The sequence below is a fragment of the Entelurus aequoreus genome, linkage group LG16 (assembly GCF_033978785.1).
Source record: "Entelurus aequoreus isolate RoL-2023_Sb linkage group LG16, RoL_Eaeq_v1.1, whole genome shotgun sequence".
In the NCBI taxonomy this organism is placed as follows: domain Eukaryota; kingdom Metazoa; phylum Chordata; class Actinopteri; order Syngnathiformes; family Syngnathidae; genus Entelurus; species Entelurus aequoreus.
Window position 1 is genome coordinate 12,475,902 of NC_084746.1, and position 18,889 is coordinate 12,494,790.

The 18,889-nt window shown below is 40.0% G+C and overlaps 1 protein-coding gene across 3 annotated transcripts in view; it reads left to right on the forward strand.

Annotated features, from left to right (window-relative positions):
- clstn2a (calsyntenin 2a) overlaps positions 1–18,889 on the forward strand; it is a 636,349-nt gene that overhangs the window by 463,174 nt on the left and 154,286 nt on the right. For all 3 annotated transcript variants that reach the window (XM_062022193.1, XM_062022195.1, XM_062022194.1), the window contains 2 exons: positions 6,268–6,453; positions 15,585–15,842. In XM_062022193.1, coding sequence (XP_061878177.1) covers positions 6,268–6,453; positions 15,585–15,842 — 444 coding nt within the window. The remainder of the gene's footprint in view (positions 1–6,267; positions 6,454–15,584; positions 15,843–18,889) is intronic.

An 18,889-nucleotide genomic window follows, 5' to 3' on the forward strand; every position in this document is an offset into this window, starting at 1 on the left:
AAACAAGAACTAACGTGACAAGGAACTGTGGACATGGCATGAATGGGTGATGTCGCCAGGACGAACAACAGAAACAGAAAAGCCTATATAGTGACATGATAAGTGAAAACAGGTGCGTGACTAACTGTGAACAGGTGCGTGACATGACAATGTGAAAACGTGAGACAGGTGTGTGTGAGTCCAAACGTGGAACAGGTGAAACTAATGAGTAACCATGGAAACAAAACAAAACAAAACCAGGAAGTGAAACCAGGAACTAAGGAAGTGTCCAAAAAACAAAACAGCACATGGCCAAACAAAAACATGAACACAGACATGACACAAGAGAATTTTGGGAGAGCATTTCAACACAGCACACAGGTATTCAAATGATGTAAACTCACCAACAACACCAACAACTTTAAATGTTCCATTGAAAATATAGAACATTACACACGGCGCTCAAAAATCCGTCAAAATGGTTTAGTACGACTTTGGTAAGCTATGAAGCCGCACCGCTTGATGGATTGTGGGAGCATTAGGGCTACCATAGTCAGACGTACTGTGCTTCAACATACGAGTATTATTATGGTGTGTATAAGAACCGCAAAATGGCACCTATTAGCAGACATATTATCTGGTGTTTTGTTTTGCCAAATTATGCAAAAATAACTTTTCTTACCTTTTGGTACCTGCTGATCTGTATTTGGGATATGTATAGGTCCTGAAAATGTGGGCGCGTCCACCTAAGAGAAACATCTAGAATGCAATATGATAGCAGTCACACTTAAGAGATACATGTAGACTGCAATACGACTCAAGTAAACAACACCAAAATGTTATATGTTCCATTGAAAATATAGAACATTACACACGGCGCTCAAAAATCTATCAAAATGTTTTAGTACGACTTATAACCCGGTGCGCCTAATGTACGGAATAATTCTGGGTATGCTTACCGACCTCGAAGCTTTTTTATTTGGTACAGGGTGAAATGATAAGTGTGACCAGTAGATGGCAGTCACACATAAGAGATACGTGTAGACTGCAATATGATGGCAGTCACACACAAGAGATATGTGTGGACTGCAATATGACTCAAGTAAATAACACCAAAATTGTATATGTTCCATTTAAAATATAGAACATTACAGAACATTATGTTTTAGTAGGACTTTGGTAAGCTATGACACATACTTATACATTACAACCACTCCTCCTTTACATCATAACTCATAGACAATACATTCTCTTGTTCACTTCTGTCATCATTTGTAAAAACAACCATGATTTTAACACACACACAATCACAGCTTACAATAAAATGTTCTCATGCATAAATATAATACACATTAAGTTGACATGCCAAACATAGTGCCCACCTCAGTGACCGTGTGAGCAACTTTGCTTGCTCCAAAGCCACTTTTTAATATAGGAAAATAAAACACTGTACTTTAATCAAGTGATTTTTTTTGGTGTGCCATTAGTGGTGCACGACCCACAGTTTAGAATAGAATAGAAAGTACTTTATTGATCCCTGGGGGAAATTCAGCACCACAGTTTGCTCACAATAAACAATAAACACTTGGGTATTTTTACATGTCAATAATATAAATACAGTCTATAATACATCATTATTTACATGTGAATAATATGAATACAGTCTATTATACAGCATTATTCACATGTGAATAATATAAATACAGTCTATTATACAGCATTATTCACATGTGAATGATATAAATACAGTCTATTATACAGCATTATTCACATGTGAATAATATAAATACAGTCTATTATACAACATTAGTCACATTTGAATAATTTAAATACAGTCTATTATACAGCATTATTCACATGTGAATAACATAAATAGTCTATTATACAGCATTATTCACATGTGAATAATATAAATACAGTCTATTATACAGCATTATTCACATGTGAATGATATAAATACAGTCTATTACACAGCATTATTCACATGTGAATAATATAAATACATTCTATTTGTCAGGACTTGGTCCTTGGGATTTGTTTTTCCAGAAGGCAACGGAAAGTTGGCGCGGGCAAGACGTGAATTGAGATACATGATTTAATATTAACACTCAAAAAAAGAATAAACAAAAGGCGCGCACAATGGCGGAAGTACAAAACTTTAATATGAAAACAAAAGACATGCACAAAGGCAAAAAACTATGAACAATAACAAAAACTTACTTGGCATGGCATGAAGAATAAATTATAATAAACATTAATCTCGTGGGTAGCAGTAGCATGGATGGATAGATGAAGCATGGTATGAAATGATAGAGGATGTCACCAGGACGAACAACAGAAACAGACAGGCTTAAATAGTGACATGATCAGTGAAAACAGGTGCGTGACTCTAAACGTGAAACAGGTGCGTGACATGACAGGTGAAAACTAATGGGTTACTATGGTGACAACACAAACAAAAGTGCACAAGGAGTCCAAAAACAAAACCGAACATGACTAAAACCAAACATGATCACACAGACATGACAGAGCCCCCCCTCCTTACGGACAGATCCCATGTGTCCAAAACACAAAAAATTAACAAGAGTCATGGGAGGGCGGGAGGGGGACATGGCGGTGGGTCGCCAGGCCAAGTGGCCCCGAATCCACCGAGGCATAGTCATGTGGCGGCGGCGAGTGGAACGCCGCTGCCGCGGGCAAAGTGGGCGACCCGGGAAGGGCCACATTCGTGGCCGACGATGAGGTGGGCGCACTTGGCGTGGCGGACGACCAGATAGCGGCCATATCCGTGGCCGACGAGAAGGCAGGCGCGTCGTTTTGGCAGACGTGGAAGCAGCAGATGACGCAGGTGCGGGTGCAGCAGACGAAGCAGGCGGCGAAGCTTGGCGTGGCGCGTCGGGCGGCGAAGCTTGGCGTGGCGCGTCCTGGCATGGCGTGTCTTGGTCTTGGCCGCTTGGAGGGTCTTGGCCGCTTGGAGGGTCTTGACATGGCGGTGCTTGGTTTTGGCATGGCGGTGCTTGGTTTTGGCATGGCGGTGCTTGGTCTTGGCATGGCGGTGCTTGGTCTTGGCTTGGGGGTCTTGGCATAACGGTGCTTGGTCTTGGCATGGCGGTGCTTGGTCTTGGCATGGGGGGTCTTGGTCTTGGCTTGGGGGGTCTTGGTCTTTGCTTGGGGGGTCTTGGTCTTGGCTTTGGGGGTTTTGGTTTTGGTCTTGGTCTTGGCTTGGGTGTCTTGATCTTGGCGTCGTGGAGCTGCGACTGGCGGCACTTGGCGTCGTGGAGCTGCGACTGGCGGCACTTGGCGTCCTGGAGCTGCGACTGGCGGCACTTGGCGTCGTGGAGCTGCGACTGGCGGCACTTGGCGTTGTGGAGCAGGTACCAGAGTTTGGCGTGGAGCTGCTACTGGCAGCACTGGAGCTTGGCGTGGTGCTAGCCTTGGAGCTGGTGCATGCCTTGGACTTGGTCGTGGAGCTGGCCATGGTGCAGGTGGAGGTGGCCTAGCTGGGGGTTGCGGCTTGGCATGCCGGAAGACTGGTGGTGGTGGCCGGACCGGAGGTTGCGGCTTAGCAGGCCGAAAGACTGGTGGTGGCGGCCTTGCTGGAGGTGGTAGCTTGGCAGGCCGGAGAACTGGTGTTGGCGGCCGTGCTAAAGGCTGTGGCTTGGTATGATGCTGAGCGACCCCACCTGAACAGTTCCCAGCCCTAGCCCCCCCCCTCAAGGAGCGGATACCAGACACGCTCCCCGCTGTCTGGAACCGTTTCTTGGGGTGGGTGGAGGGAGGTCCGGAAGGGGGAAGAAACCTCCCCTTTAAATTGTCCACAAAGTGTTTTTTCTTCTACCTGGGTTTTATTGGGTGAAAAAAAAAAAAGTGACTTGGGCGTGGCTTGAGGCCTGGGGGGCGGGGCATGGAATTTGGGTGGCTTGGATTAACTTGCTCTAATGTCCAAAAGCATGTTCTGATAATGTTGAATCATGTTCTTTGAGTTTTTTGTTGGAGGCGGGTGAGCAAAAGAAAAATAATTCAGGAAAAAAAATTCATGGTGTTTGGTGTCATCCGCTGACGGTGGCGTGACGTTGTCCTGGGGGAGCTGAGCAGCCTGCAGCGTATTTCCGCCTGGAGGGGGAGGAGCTTGCGGGGACGACGCCTCCTCTCTGCTTGCAGAAGCCCTCAATGACGTCCTTCGTCGGGAGCGGCGCTTCCGGGACTGCGGTGACGCAGCGTCGTCCTGGGACCAAATTGAGTAGCGCAGCGTTTCCTCCTCCATGGCGCGGAGGACCACGCTGCCTCGTCCAAACTGTCCAACTTTCGTGCTGAAAAACTGTTATGCTGGTGACCTTCTGTCAGGACATGGTCCTTGGGATTTGTTTTTCCAGAAGGCAACGGAAAGTTGGCGCGGGCAAGACGTGAATTGAGATACATGATTTAATATTAACACTCAAAAAAAGAATAAACAAAAGGCGCGCACAATGGCGGAAGTACAAAACTTGACTATGAAAACAAAAGACATGCACAAAGGCAAAAAACTATGAACAATAACAAAAACTTACTTGGCATGCCATGAAGAATAAACTATAATAAACATTAATCTCGTGGGTAGCAGTAGCATAGATGGATAGATGAAGCATGGTATGAAATGATAGAGGATGTCACCAGGACGAACAACAGAAACAGACAGGCTTAAATAGTGACATGATCAGTGAAAACAGGTGCGTGACTCTAAACGTGAAACAGGTGCGTGGCATGACAGGTGAAAACTAATGAGTTACTATGGTGACAACACAAACAAAAGTGCACAAGGAGTCCAAAAACAAAACCGAACATGACTAAAACAAAACATGATCACACAGACATGACACTATTATACAGCATTATTCACATGTGAATAATATAAATACAGTCTATTATACAGCATTATTCAAATGTGAATAATATAAATACAGTCTATTATACAGCATTATTCACATGTGAATAATATAAATACATTCTATTATACAGCATTATTCACATGTGAATAATATAAATACATCTATTATACAGCATTATTCACATGTGAATAATATAAATACAGTCTATTATACAGCATTATTCACATGTGAATAATATAAATACAGTATTATACAGCATTATTCACATGTGAATAATATAAATACAGTCTATTATACAGCAGTATTCACATGTGAATAATATAAATACAGTCTATTATACAGCATTATTCACATGTGAATAATATAAATACAGTCTATTATACAGCATTATTCACATGTGAATAATATATATACAGTATTATACAGCATTATTCACATGTGAATACTATAAATACAGTCTATTTTACAGCATTATTCACATGTGAATAATATAAATACAGTCTATTATACAGCATTATTCACATGTGAATAATATAAATACATCTATTATACAGCATTATTCACATGTGAATAATATAAATACAGTCTATTATACAGCATTATTCACATGTGAATAATATATATACAGTATTATACAGCATTATTCACATGTGAATACTATAAATACAGTCTATTTTACAGCATTATTCACATGTGAATAATATAAATACAGTCTATTATACAGCATTATTCACATGTGAATAATATAAATACAGTCTATTATACAGCATTATTCACATGTGAATAATATAAATACAGTCTATTATACAGCATTATTCACATGTGAATAATATATATACAGTATTATACAGCATTATTCACATGTGAATACTATAAATACAGTCTAGTTTACAGCATTATTCACATGTGAATAATATAAATACAGTCTATTATACAGCATTATTCACATGTGAATAATATATATACAGTATTATACAGCAATATTCACATGTGAATACTATAAATACAGTCTATTTTACAGCATTATTCACATGTGAGTAATATAAATACAGTCTATTATACAGCATTATTCACATGTGAATAATATAAATACAGTCTATTATACAGCATTATTCACATGTGAATGATATATATACAGTCTATTATACAGCATTATTCACTTGTGTATAATATAAATACAGTCTATTATACATTTAAGTACAGTTTAAGAACAACTGATCTAGCTCATATATATTGGATATGTTTTGGCGTACATTTTGCCTACATTCTCCCCCAAAGTCACACGTGCAACTGACTTAGCGTCCAAATAAAGTACGTCCACCTCGCTGTAACGCCACAACGTAGCCAGACTGCAAAAAAAACAAAAACTGTGCTCGGTCGAAGTGACTGAAGTGATTTTTTTATTTTTGTTTGGTCTTTTAAGGCTGGGCCAAGCGGGTGGACTACGAGCCCGGGACCGGCAGCAAGCCCCTGTTTCCCAAGATGCACTTGGAGACGTGCGGCGGACCTCTGTCCGGCATCAAAGTCATGCTGGAGCTGCAGACCAGTCACATCGGGAAGGGCTGCGACCGGGAGACCTACTCTGAAAAGTCCTTGCAGAAACTGTGTGGTGAGTAGAAACAATAGAGAGTCCAAAAAAAAATCAAAATGGGTCCGCTTTGATTTAGAATGCCTCTTTGGAGTACTGCGCTCCTACTTAGCAGTGGAGGGGGAAACAATGACATTTTAATTAAAAAGACCAAATTGCATTTGATGCCATTTGACTACAATTTCCAGTATTCCATTGAAATCCTGGAGAGTGTTTGGAATTCCATAGAACATTTTTAATTAAATCTCAAAGGCCATTCCCAACTGTAGCATTCTTTTGTGTCATTTGTGGACTGGTTTGCTGATATTGTACACTCTTCAAAGGGGTTTGGGCTTTGAGTGAAATGGACAATTGTTGTCAAGTTGACGGCAGTGGTCGCCAACCACCGGTCCGGGGGCCGTGACGCATTTTCTCCGACTTAACTTTGGCCAGTCCCAGCGGACACACCGATAAGCTTGTTCATATTTGTATTATAAAACCCCAGATAGTCGCCGTTAGCTATATTTGTTACGTCTTTGTTACCTGGGACAATGCACATGAATAAACATATGAAATGTAAATGCGCCAAATCCTAGGCAAAAGCTAGGTTCCATCTGCAGTCCGCGGCAGGTTGATGACCTAAGATCAGGCCAGATCAGGAAACAAAGTGAGCATAGTAGTTCAAAGTGCTAAATTGCGGCATATACCATATTTTTCGGACTATAAGGCGCACTTAAAACCCTTTCATTTTCTCAAAACTCAACAGTGCACCTTATAACCTGGTGTGCCTAATGTAGGGAATAATTCTGGTTGTGCTTACCGACCGCAATTTATTTTTTTTTACATGGTGTAATGATGAGTGTGACCAGTAGATGGCAGTCAAACATAAGAGATACGTGTAAACTGCAATCGGACTCAAGTAAACAACACCAAAATGTTATATGTTCCATTGGGACTATAGAACATTACACGCGGCGCTCAAAAATCTATCAAAATGTTTTAGTACGACTTATATAACCCGGTGCGCCTAATGTACGGAATAATTCTGGGTGTGCTTACCGACCTCGAAGCTATTTTATTTGGTACATGGTGTAATGATAAGTGTGACCAGTAGATGGCAGTCACACATAAGAGATATGTGCAGACTGCAATATGATGGCAGTCACACATAAGAGATACGTGCAGACTGCAATATGACTCAAGTAGACAACACCAAAATGGTATATGTTCCATTGAGAATATAGAACATTACACACGGCGCTCAAAAATCTATCAAAATGTGTTTTAGTAGGACTTATAACCCGGCGCGCCTAATGTACGGAGGGATTCTGGGTGTGCTTACCGACCACAATTTTATTTGGTACATGGTGTAATGATAAGTGTGACCAGTAGATGGCAGTCACACAGAAGGGATACGTGTAGACTGCAATATGATGGCAGTCATACACAAGAGATACGTGTAGACTGCAATATGATGGCAGTCACACATAAGAGATACGTGTAGACTGCAATATGATGGCAGTCACACAAGAGATACGTGTAGACTGCAATATAATGGCAGTCACACATAAGCGATGCGTGTAGACTGCAATATGATGGCAGTCACACATAAGAGATACGTGTAGACTGCAATATGATGGCAGTCACACACAAGAGATACGTGTAGACTGCAATATGATGGCAGTCACACATAAGAGATACATGTAGTCTGCAATAGGACTCAAGTAAACAACACCAAAATGTTATATGTTCCATTGGGACTATAGAACATTACACGCGGCGCTCAAAAATCTATCAAAATGTTTTAGTATGACTTATATAACCCGGTGCGCCTAATGTACGGAATAATTCTGGGTGTGCTTACCGACCTCGAAGCTATTTTATTTGGTACATGGTGTAATGATAAGTGTGACCAGTAGATGGCGGTCACACATAAGAGATACGTGCAGACTGCAATATGATGGCAGTCACACATAAGAGATACGTGCAGACTGCAATATGACTCAAGTAAACAACACCAAAATGGTATATGTTCCATTTAGAATATAGAACATTACACACGGCGCTCAAAAATCTATCAAAATGTTTTAGTAGGACTTATAACCCGGTGCGCCTAATGTACGGAGGGATTCTGGGTGTGCTTACCGACCACAATTTTATTTGGTACATGGTGTAATGATAAGTGTGACCAGTAGATGACAGTCACACAGAAGGGATACGTGTAGACTGCAATATGATGGCAGTCATACACAAGAGATACGTGTAGACTGCAATATGATGGCAGTCACACATAAGAGATACGTGTAGACTGCAATATGATGGCAGTCACACAAGAGATACGTGTAGACTGCAATATGATGGCAGTCACACATAAGCGATGCGTGTAGACTGCAATATGATGGCAGTCACACATAAGAGATACGTGTAGACTGCAATATGATGGCAGTCACACACAAGAAATACGTGTAGACTGCAATATGATGGCAGTCACACATAAGAGATACATGTAGTCTGCAATAGGACTCAAGTAAACAACACCAAAATGTTATATGTTCCATTGGGACTATAGAACATTACACGCGGCGCTCAAAAATCTATCAAAATGTTTTAGTACGACTTATATAACCCGGTGCGCCTAATGTACGGAATAATTCTGGGTGTGCTTACCGACCTCGAAGCTATTTTATTTGGTACATGGTGTAAGGATAAGTGTGACCAGTAGATGGCAGTCACACATAAGAGATACGTGCAGACTGCAATATGATGGCAGTCACACATAAGAGATACGTGCAGACTGCAATATGACTCAAGTAAACAACACCAAAATGGTATATGTTCCATTGAGAATATAGAACATTACACACGGCGCTCAAAAATCTATCAAAATGTGTTTTAGTAGGACTTATAACCCGGTGCGCCTAATGTACGGAGGGATTCTAGGTGTGCTTACCGACCACAATTTTATTTGGTACATGGTGTAATGATAAGTGTGACCAGTAGATGGCAGTCACACAGAAGGGATACGTGTAGACTGCAATATGATGGCAGTCACACACAAGAGATACGTGTAGACTGCAATATGATGGCAGTCAGACATAAGAGATACGTGTAGACTGCAATATGATGGCAGTCACACATAAGAGATACGTGTAGACTGCAATATGATGGCAGTCACACATAAGAGATACGTGTAGACTGCAATATGATGGCAGTCACACATAAGAGATACGTGTAGACTGCAATATGATGGCAGTCACACACAAGAGATACGTGTAGACTGCAATATGATGGCAGTCACACATAAGAGATACATGTAGTCTGCAATATGACTCAAGTAAACAACACCAAAATGTTATATGTTCCATTGAAAATATAGAACATTACACACGGTGCTCAAAAATCTTATCAAAATGTTTTAGTACGACTTATAACCCGGTGCGCCTAATGTACGGAATAATTCTGGGTGTGCTTACCGACCTCGAAGCTATTTTATTTGGTACATGGTGTAATGATAAGTGTGACCAGTAGATGGCAGTCACACATAAGAGATACATGTAGACTGCAATATGATGGCAGTCACACACAAGAGATACGTGTAGACTGCAATATGATGGCAGTCACACATAAGAGATACGTGTAGACTGCAATATGATGGCAGTCACACATAAGAGATACGTGTAGACTGCAATATGATGGCAGTCACACATAAGAGATACGTGTAGACTGCAATATGATGGCAGTCACACACAAGAGATACGTGTAGACTGCAATATGATGGCAGTCACACACAAGAGATACGTGTAGACTGCAATATGATGGCAGTCACACATAAGAGATACATGTAGTCTGCAATATGACTCAAGTAAACAACACCAAAATGTTATATGTTCCATTGAAAATATAGAACATTACACACGGTGCTCAAAAATCTTATCAAAATGTTTTAGTACGACTTATGACCCGGTGCGCCTAATGTACGGAATCATTCTGGGTGTGCTTACCGACCTCGAAGCTATTTTATTTGGTACATGGTGTAATGATAAGTGTGACCAGTAGATGGCAGTCACACATAAGAGATACGTGCAGACTGCAATATGATGGCAGTCACACATAAGAGATACGTGCAGTCTGCAATATGACTCAAGTAAACAACACCAAAATGGTATATGTTCCATTGAGAATATAGAACATTACACACGGCGCTCAAAAATCTATCAAAATGTGTTTTAGTAGGACTTATAACCCGGTGCGCCTAATGTACGGAGGGATTCTGGGTGTGCTTACCGACCACAATTTTATTTGGTACATGGTGTAATGATAAGTGTGACCAGTAGATGGCAGTCACACAGAAGGGATACGTGTAGACTGCAATATGATGGCAGTCACACACAAGAGATACGTGTAGACTGCAATATGATGGCAGTCAGACATAAGAGATACGTGTAGACTGCAATATGATGGCAGTCACACATAAGAGATACGTGTAGACTGCAATATGATGGCAGTCACACATAAGAGATACGTGTAGACTGCAATATGATGGCAGTCACACATAAGAGATACGTGTAGACTGCAATATGATGGCAGTCACACACAAGAGATACGTGTAGACTGCAATATGATGGCAGTCACACATAAGAGATACATGTAGTCTGCAATATGACTCAAGTAAACAACACCAAAATGTTATATGTTCCATTGAAAATATAGAACATTACACACGGTGCTCAAAAATCTTATCAAAATGTTTTAGTACGACTTATAACCCGGTGCGCCTAATGTACGGAATAATTCTGGGTGTGCTTACCGACCTCGAAGCTATTTTATTTGGTACATGGTGTAATGATAAGTGTGACCAGTAGATGGCAGTCACACATAAGAGATACATGTAGACTGCAATATGATGGCAGTCACACACAAGAGATACGTGTAGACTGCAATATGATGGCAGTCACACATAAGAGATACGTGTAGACTGCAATATGATGGCAGTCACACATAAGAGATACGTGTAGACTGCAATATGATGGCAGTCACACATAAGAGATACGTGTAGACTGCAATATGATGGCAGTCACACACAAGAGATACGTGTAGACTGCAATATGATGGCAGTCACACACAAGAGATACGTGTAGACTGCAATATGATGGCAGTCACACATAAGAGATACATGTAGTCTGCAATATGACTCAAGTAAACAACACCAAAATGTTATATGTTCCATTGAAAATATAGAACATTACACACGGTGCTCAAAAATCTTATCAAAATGTTTTAGTACGACTTATGACCCGGTGCGCCTAATGTACGGAATCATTCTGGGTGTGCTTACCGACCTCGAAGCTATTTTATTTGGTACATGGTGTAATGATAAGTGTGACCAGTAGATGGCAGTCACACATAAGAGATACGTGCAGACTGCAATATGATGGCAGTCACACATAAGAGATACGTGCAGACTGCAATATGACTCAAGTAAACAACACCAAAATGTTATATGTTCCATTGAGAATATAGAACATTACACACGGCGCTCAAAAATCTATCAAAATGTTTTAGTAGGACTTATTACCCGGTGCGCCTAATGTACGGAGGGATTCTGGGTGTGCTTACCGACCACAATTTTATTTGGTACATGGTGTAATGATAAGTGTGACCAGTAGATGGCAGTCACACAGAAGGGATACGTGTAGACTGCAATATGATGGCAGTCACACATAAGAGATACGTGTAGACTGCAATATAATGGCAGTCAGACATAAGAGATACGTGTAGACTGCAATATGACGGCAGTCACACATAAGAGATACGTGTAGACTGCAATATGATGGCAGTCACACATAAGAGATACGTGTAGACTGCAATATGATGGCAGTCACACATAAGAGATACGTGTAGACTGCAATATGATGGCAGTCACACACAAGAGATACGTGTAGACTGCAATATGATGGCAGTCACATATAAGAGATACATGTAGTCTGCAATATGACTCAAGTAAACAACACCAAAATGTTATATGTTCCATTGAAAATATAGAACATTACACACGGTGCTCAAAAATCTTATCAAAATGTTTTAGTACGACTTATGACCCGGTGCGCCTAATGTACGGAATAATTCTGGGTGTGCTTACCGACCTCGAAGCTATTTTATTTGGTACATGGTGTAATGATAAGTGTGACCAGTAGATGGCAGTCACACATAAGAGATACACGTAGACTGCAATATGATGGCAGTCACACACAAGAGATACGTGTAGACTGCAATATGATGGCAGTCACACATAAGAGATACATGTAGACTGCAATATGATGGCAGTCACACACAAGAGATACGTGTAGACTGCAATATGACTCAAGTAAACATCACCAAAATTGTACATGTTCCATTGAAAATATAGAACATTACACACGGCGCTCAAAAATCCATCAAAATGTTTTAGTAGGACTTTGGTAAGCTATGAAGCCACACCACTTGATGGATTGTACTGTGCTTCAACATAGGAGTATTATTATGGTGTGTGTATAAGGTAAGACATATTATCTGGCGTTTTGTTTCACAATATTATGCAAAAGCAACTGTTCTTACCTTCTGGTACCTGCTGAACTGTATTTGGGATCTGCATAAGTCCTGAAAATTTGCGCGTGTTTGCCTTTGTAGTCCGTGCCGACACCGTAGTCTAATCTTCTTTTTCACTATCTTCTTGTTATGTGACATTCATCCTCCGCTGTTGCCATTTCTAATATAAAGTAGTGTAAAGTTATTACTTATATCTGTCAGTAAACTCGCCATGAAAGCACTAAAACATACCGGTGTAGTGAGTTTACATTATTCACCCAAGGAACTTTACTTATTAGAGAGTTCCGGTCGGACGTTTTTTTCTGGGTGTTGTTGTTCCCGGATGAGGAGATGCTGCTCCGTTATTGATTGAAGTAAAGTCTGAATGTCATTAAAACAGTTAGCGCCATCTTTTGACACTTCTTCCACTCCCGTCCTTGCACGCTACACCGCTACAACAAAGATGACGGGGAGAAGACGCTGTCGAAGTGGAGGCACGTAAATAAGACAAAACGGCGCATCCTTAAGAGAGACTGTCAGAAAGTGGCTTGAAGATGATGTGTAAAACATCATCGATGCAACATTTTGAGCAAAGAGCCACCATCACATGTTATGTAGACCACAAGGAAGTCTTTTACTGCTAGAAAAAAATCATAATAATATGACTCCTTTAACCCCCAATTCCAACCTTTGATGCTGAGTGCCAAGCAGGGAGGTAATGGCTCCCATTTTTATAGTCTTTGGTATGACTCGGCCGTTCAAAGTGCTAAATAATTGCATATAATAATTGTGCTGAAGGAAGTTAAAGTGCTGCTAATATAGCACATAGTCCTATTACACAAGTAGTTGGCAAGAACACATGTACTGTATTTACACATGGACAATTGGACCACAAAAAGCTAACATTATTGCATCTACTAGGGTTGTACGGTAAACCGGTACTAGTATAGTATCGCGGTACTAATGAATCATATTTGGTACTATACTCTGTTTGAAAAGTACCGGTTGAGTCATATTGCAGTCTACACTTATCTTTTATGTGTGACTGCCATCATACTGCAGTCTACACATATCTCTTATGTGTGACTGCCATCTACTGGCCACACTTATCATTACACCATGTACAAAATTTAAAAAAATCGAGGTCGGTAAGCACAACCAGAATTATTCCGTACATTAGTCGCACCGGGTTGTAAGTCGTACTAAAACATTTTGATAGATTTTTGAGCGCTTTGTGTAATGTTCTATGTTCTCAATGGAACATATAACATTTTGGTGTTGTTTACTTGAGTAATATGTCACTGCCATCATATAGCAGTCTACACGTATCTCTTATGTGTGACTGCCATCATATTGCAGTCTACACGTATCTCTTATGTGTGACTGCCATCATATTGCTGTCTACACGTATCTCTTATGTGTGACTGCCATCATATTGCAGTCTACACGTATCTCTTATGTGTGACTGCCATCATATTGCAGTCTACACGTATCTCTTATGTGTGACTGCCATCATATTGCAGTCTGCACGTATCTCTTATGTGTCACTGCCATCATATTGCAGTCTACATGTATCTCTTGTGTGTGACTGCCATCATATTGCAGTCTACATGTATCTCTTATGTGTGACTGCCATCATATTGCAGTCTACACTTATCTCTTATGTGTGACTGCCATCTACTGGTCACACTTATCATTTCACCATATACCAAATAAAATTGCTTCGAGGTCAGTAAGCACACCCAGAATGATTCTGTACATTAGGCGCACCGGGTTATAAGTCGTACTAAAACATTTTGATAGATTTTTGAGCGCCGTGTGTAATGTTCTATATTCTCAATGGAACATATACAATTTTGGAGTTGTTTCCTTGAGTCATATTGCAGTCTACACGTATCTCTTATGTGTGACTGCCATCATACTGCAGTCTACACGTATCTCTTATGTGTGACTGCCATCATATTGCAGTCTACATGTATCTTTTATGTGTCACTGCCATCATATTGCAGTCTACACATATCTCTTATGTGTGACTGCCATCATACTGCAGTCTACACGTATCTCTTATGTGTGACTGCCATCATATTGCAGTCTACACGTATCTCTTATGTGTGACTGCCATCATATTGCAGTCTACACGTATCTCTTATGTGTGACTGCCATCATATTGCAGTCTACACGTATCTTTTATGTGTGACTGCCATCATATTGCAGTCTACACGTATCTCTTATGTGTGACTGCCATCATATTGCAGTCTGCACGTATCTCTTATGTGTGACTGCCATCATATTGCAGTCTACACGTATCTCTTATGTGTGACTGCCATCATATTGCAGTCTACACGTATCTCTTGTGTGTGACTGCCATCATATTGCAGTCTACACGTATCTCTTATGTGTGACTGCCATCATATTGCAGTTTACACGTATCTCTTATGTGTGACTGCCATCATATTGCTGTCTACACGTATCTCTTATGTGTGACTGCCATCATATTGCAGTCTACATGTATCTCTTATGTGTGACTGCCATCTACTAGTCACTCTTATCATTAGGCACACTTGGCTGCACTTTCCTCCCAATCGTTCTACATTTTTGTTTCCCCTCAGGTGCGGCGTCAGGGAGCACAGATCTCCTCCCCGCCCCGAGTCCGGCCACAAACTGGACCGCGTCTCTTCTGACCGACAGCGGGCGTGACAGCGACCTGATCTACAAATTCGCCGGGCGTCAGGCAGCCAATATTCCCGATCTCGTGGTGCCCCAAAACCTGACGGACCAGTTCACTGTGGCCACGTGGATGAAACATGGGCCCAGTCCGGGACTAAGGGCTGAGAAAGAAACCCTGCTCTGTAACTCTGACAAAACCGGTGAGGATTTCACATCTTTTTTCCTTTCAGGGACTTTGGTTTCATTTTAGAACAAAATCTCTCTCCTGGAGGTACAACAAAACCCCAAAAGAAATCCACAATTCCTTTTCTGTGTGTTCTAGATCAGTGGTTCTCAAACTGAGTACTACCTCATAAAAAACTTGGCTCTCCAAGTTCCCCCGTAATGACTAACAGTACAATACAGTGGCGTAGTAGGCCTAAATACTCATTAAAAACAAAGTAGATGTTTTGGAACCATTACAACAATCAAACAAGCACAAAGTACAGTTATACGAAGCTAAAATATGTCAGTATGTTTAAAGTATATGATAAAACCTGCTTTACTCGAGTAAAAGTAAAAAGTAGTCTTCAAAATAATTGCTTTAGTAAGAGTAAATAAGTATTCCATGAAGAAACTACTCAAGTATTGAGTAACCTGAGTGTGTGTGTGTGTGTGTGTGTGTGTGTGTGTGTGTGTGTGTGTGTGTGTGTGTGTGTGTGTGTGTGTGTGTGTGTGTGTGTGTGTGTGTGTGTGTGTGTGTGTGTGTGTGTGTGTGTGTGTGTGTGTGTGTGTGTGTGTGTATAAAATACTGCAATTTACTGCAGTTAGAAGTAGAATTCCTGTTAGCTGAAATGTGAACATTTCTACTGACACAGATGACAGCACATGATATAAATGTTCTTTTTACTAGTTTAAAAGCCACCATTGAATATTTTTTTGCTGCCTTCTCTGACGTCATGTCAATTTTTACAGTCAGTTCGTTTCTATGTACCAAATGAGTCCAATAATTCAGTTTCTTCTATTTTCACAGCTACATGTGAAGTTGTAGTTTCCATGCTCTTGTCTCTACTGTGACCCCTTTAGGACCACCATTTGTAGATATATAAAGATGTGTATTTACAACATTAATAATATATACATACTATGCAAGTGTAAAAAAGCTTGTTGTGAAAAATGATTTGGAATTTCACAAGAAAAAGGTCACAATTTCCCAAGAATAACTTAGAATTTTGGCAGTATTATAATAAAAGTCGACATTAGTGCAGTATTATGCTAAAAGTTGGAATTTTACTCAATAACAGTCGCAATTTTACCAGAAAAGCTTAACATTTTGGCAATTTTGTGAAAAGAGTCGTAATTTTACTTGACAAAAGCCACAATTTTATAAGAAAACTTTAAAATTTGGGAAATATTACAAAAACAATCGGAATTTTACTTGGCAAAATGATGACAAAAGTCATAATTTTACTCCAAAGATGTCACTATTTTACAAGGAAAAAAAAAGACAATATTGTGATAAGTCAGAATTTTATATGACAAATGTCACCATTTTGCATTAAAAAGTAATAATTTTTAAATAAAGTAATAATTTTACATGAAAAAGTGATAATTTTACAAGAAAATATTGCAATGTTACAGAAACAGAAAGAATATGAGAAATGGTTCCCAATTTTATACGAAAAAAGTTGATACGTGAGAAAAAGACTGCTTTTATTTATTTAAATTTTTTTATTTATTTTGTATGTAATTGGTTTTTAATCTTCATTATTTACTTCGTTATTACAGTATGTCTCTATATACATATTTATTGTATGTTTTTTATTAATTTTGGCCAAAGGGGGAGCACCTAAATTTCTTACACACATTTGTTATTTCATATGTTGACCAGAGGGGGAGCACTTTTAAAACTGACACACAGTCAATTTGAAAAATCCCTCCTTTTTGGGACCACCCTCTTTTTGATAGATGTCACCACCAGGGGTGCAAATGAGATCTCTATTTTTAGTTTTTTGTAATGTGCTTAAGGCCGATGACAAAGGAGTCAGGGACCACAGATGGCCCCTGTGCAGCACTTTGGGCAACCCAGCTGTAGAAGCTAACTGTTAATGGCCACTATAGTCTTAGTAGCGTAGTGTATTTGTTCATCCTATGGTCACATATGGGACGCGGGTTGTCTTACGTCAGCACCGGAAGTCGTAAAATCAGCTGTTCACCTGGCGGGGTTTTTTTCGGGGATGAATAAGGACGTCCTTCTTTAGCTGCCATCTTGTTTTATCATACATTGCTGCCTTTGCACCTGTCAATGTTTACTTTTGTATGCACGTTAAATTGACAACAAATCCTGACTTTGGAGCAATGTTCACGGACTCTAGTATTTGGCTCTCTATTAGATGCAATGGTTTTTCCCTATTGGGGCCATGATTTATGTCCTAACTTGTTCAGCAGTCCAAGAACACACACACACACACACACACACACATTCTTGTATGTGTCTTCTTGAGACCTCCAAAAAATGTCTACCTCTAGTAATATGTTAAAAGTCGTAATTTTACTCGACGCAAGTCAAGATTTTATTAGGAACAACTGAACATTTGTGCAATATTATGATAAAAGTTGGAATTGTACTCAATAACAGTCGCAATTTTACAAGAAAAGCTTAACATTTTGGCAATTTTATGATAATAATCGGAATTTTACTTGGCAAAATTATGACAAGAGTCAGCTGTTTTTTTCGGGGATGAATAGGGAAGTCCTTCTTCAGCTGCCGTCTTGTTTTATCATACATTGCTGCCTTTGCACCTGTCAATGTTTACTTTTGTATGCACGTTAAATCAACAAAAAATCCTGACTTTGGAGCAATGTTCACGGACTCTAGTATTTGGCTCTCTATTAGATGCAATGGTTTTTCCCTATTGGGGCCATGATTTATGTCATCACTTGTTCACCAGTCCAAGAACACATACACGCACGCACACACACACACACACACACACACACACACACACACACACACACACACACACATTATTGTATGTGTTACCTTCTTGAAACCTCTGAAAAATGTTTACCTCTAGTAATATGTTAAAAGTCGTAATTTTACTAAATGCAAGTAAAAATTTTACAAGGAAAAACTGAACATTTGGGCAATACTATGATAAAAGTTGGAATTGTACTCAAAAACAGTCGCAGTTTTACGAGAAAAGCTTAAAATTTTGGCAATATTATGATAATAATCGGAATTTTACTTGGCAAAATTATGACAAAA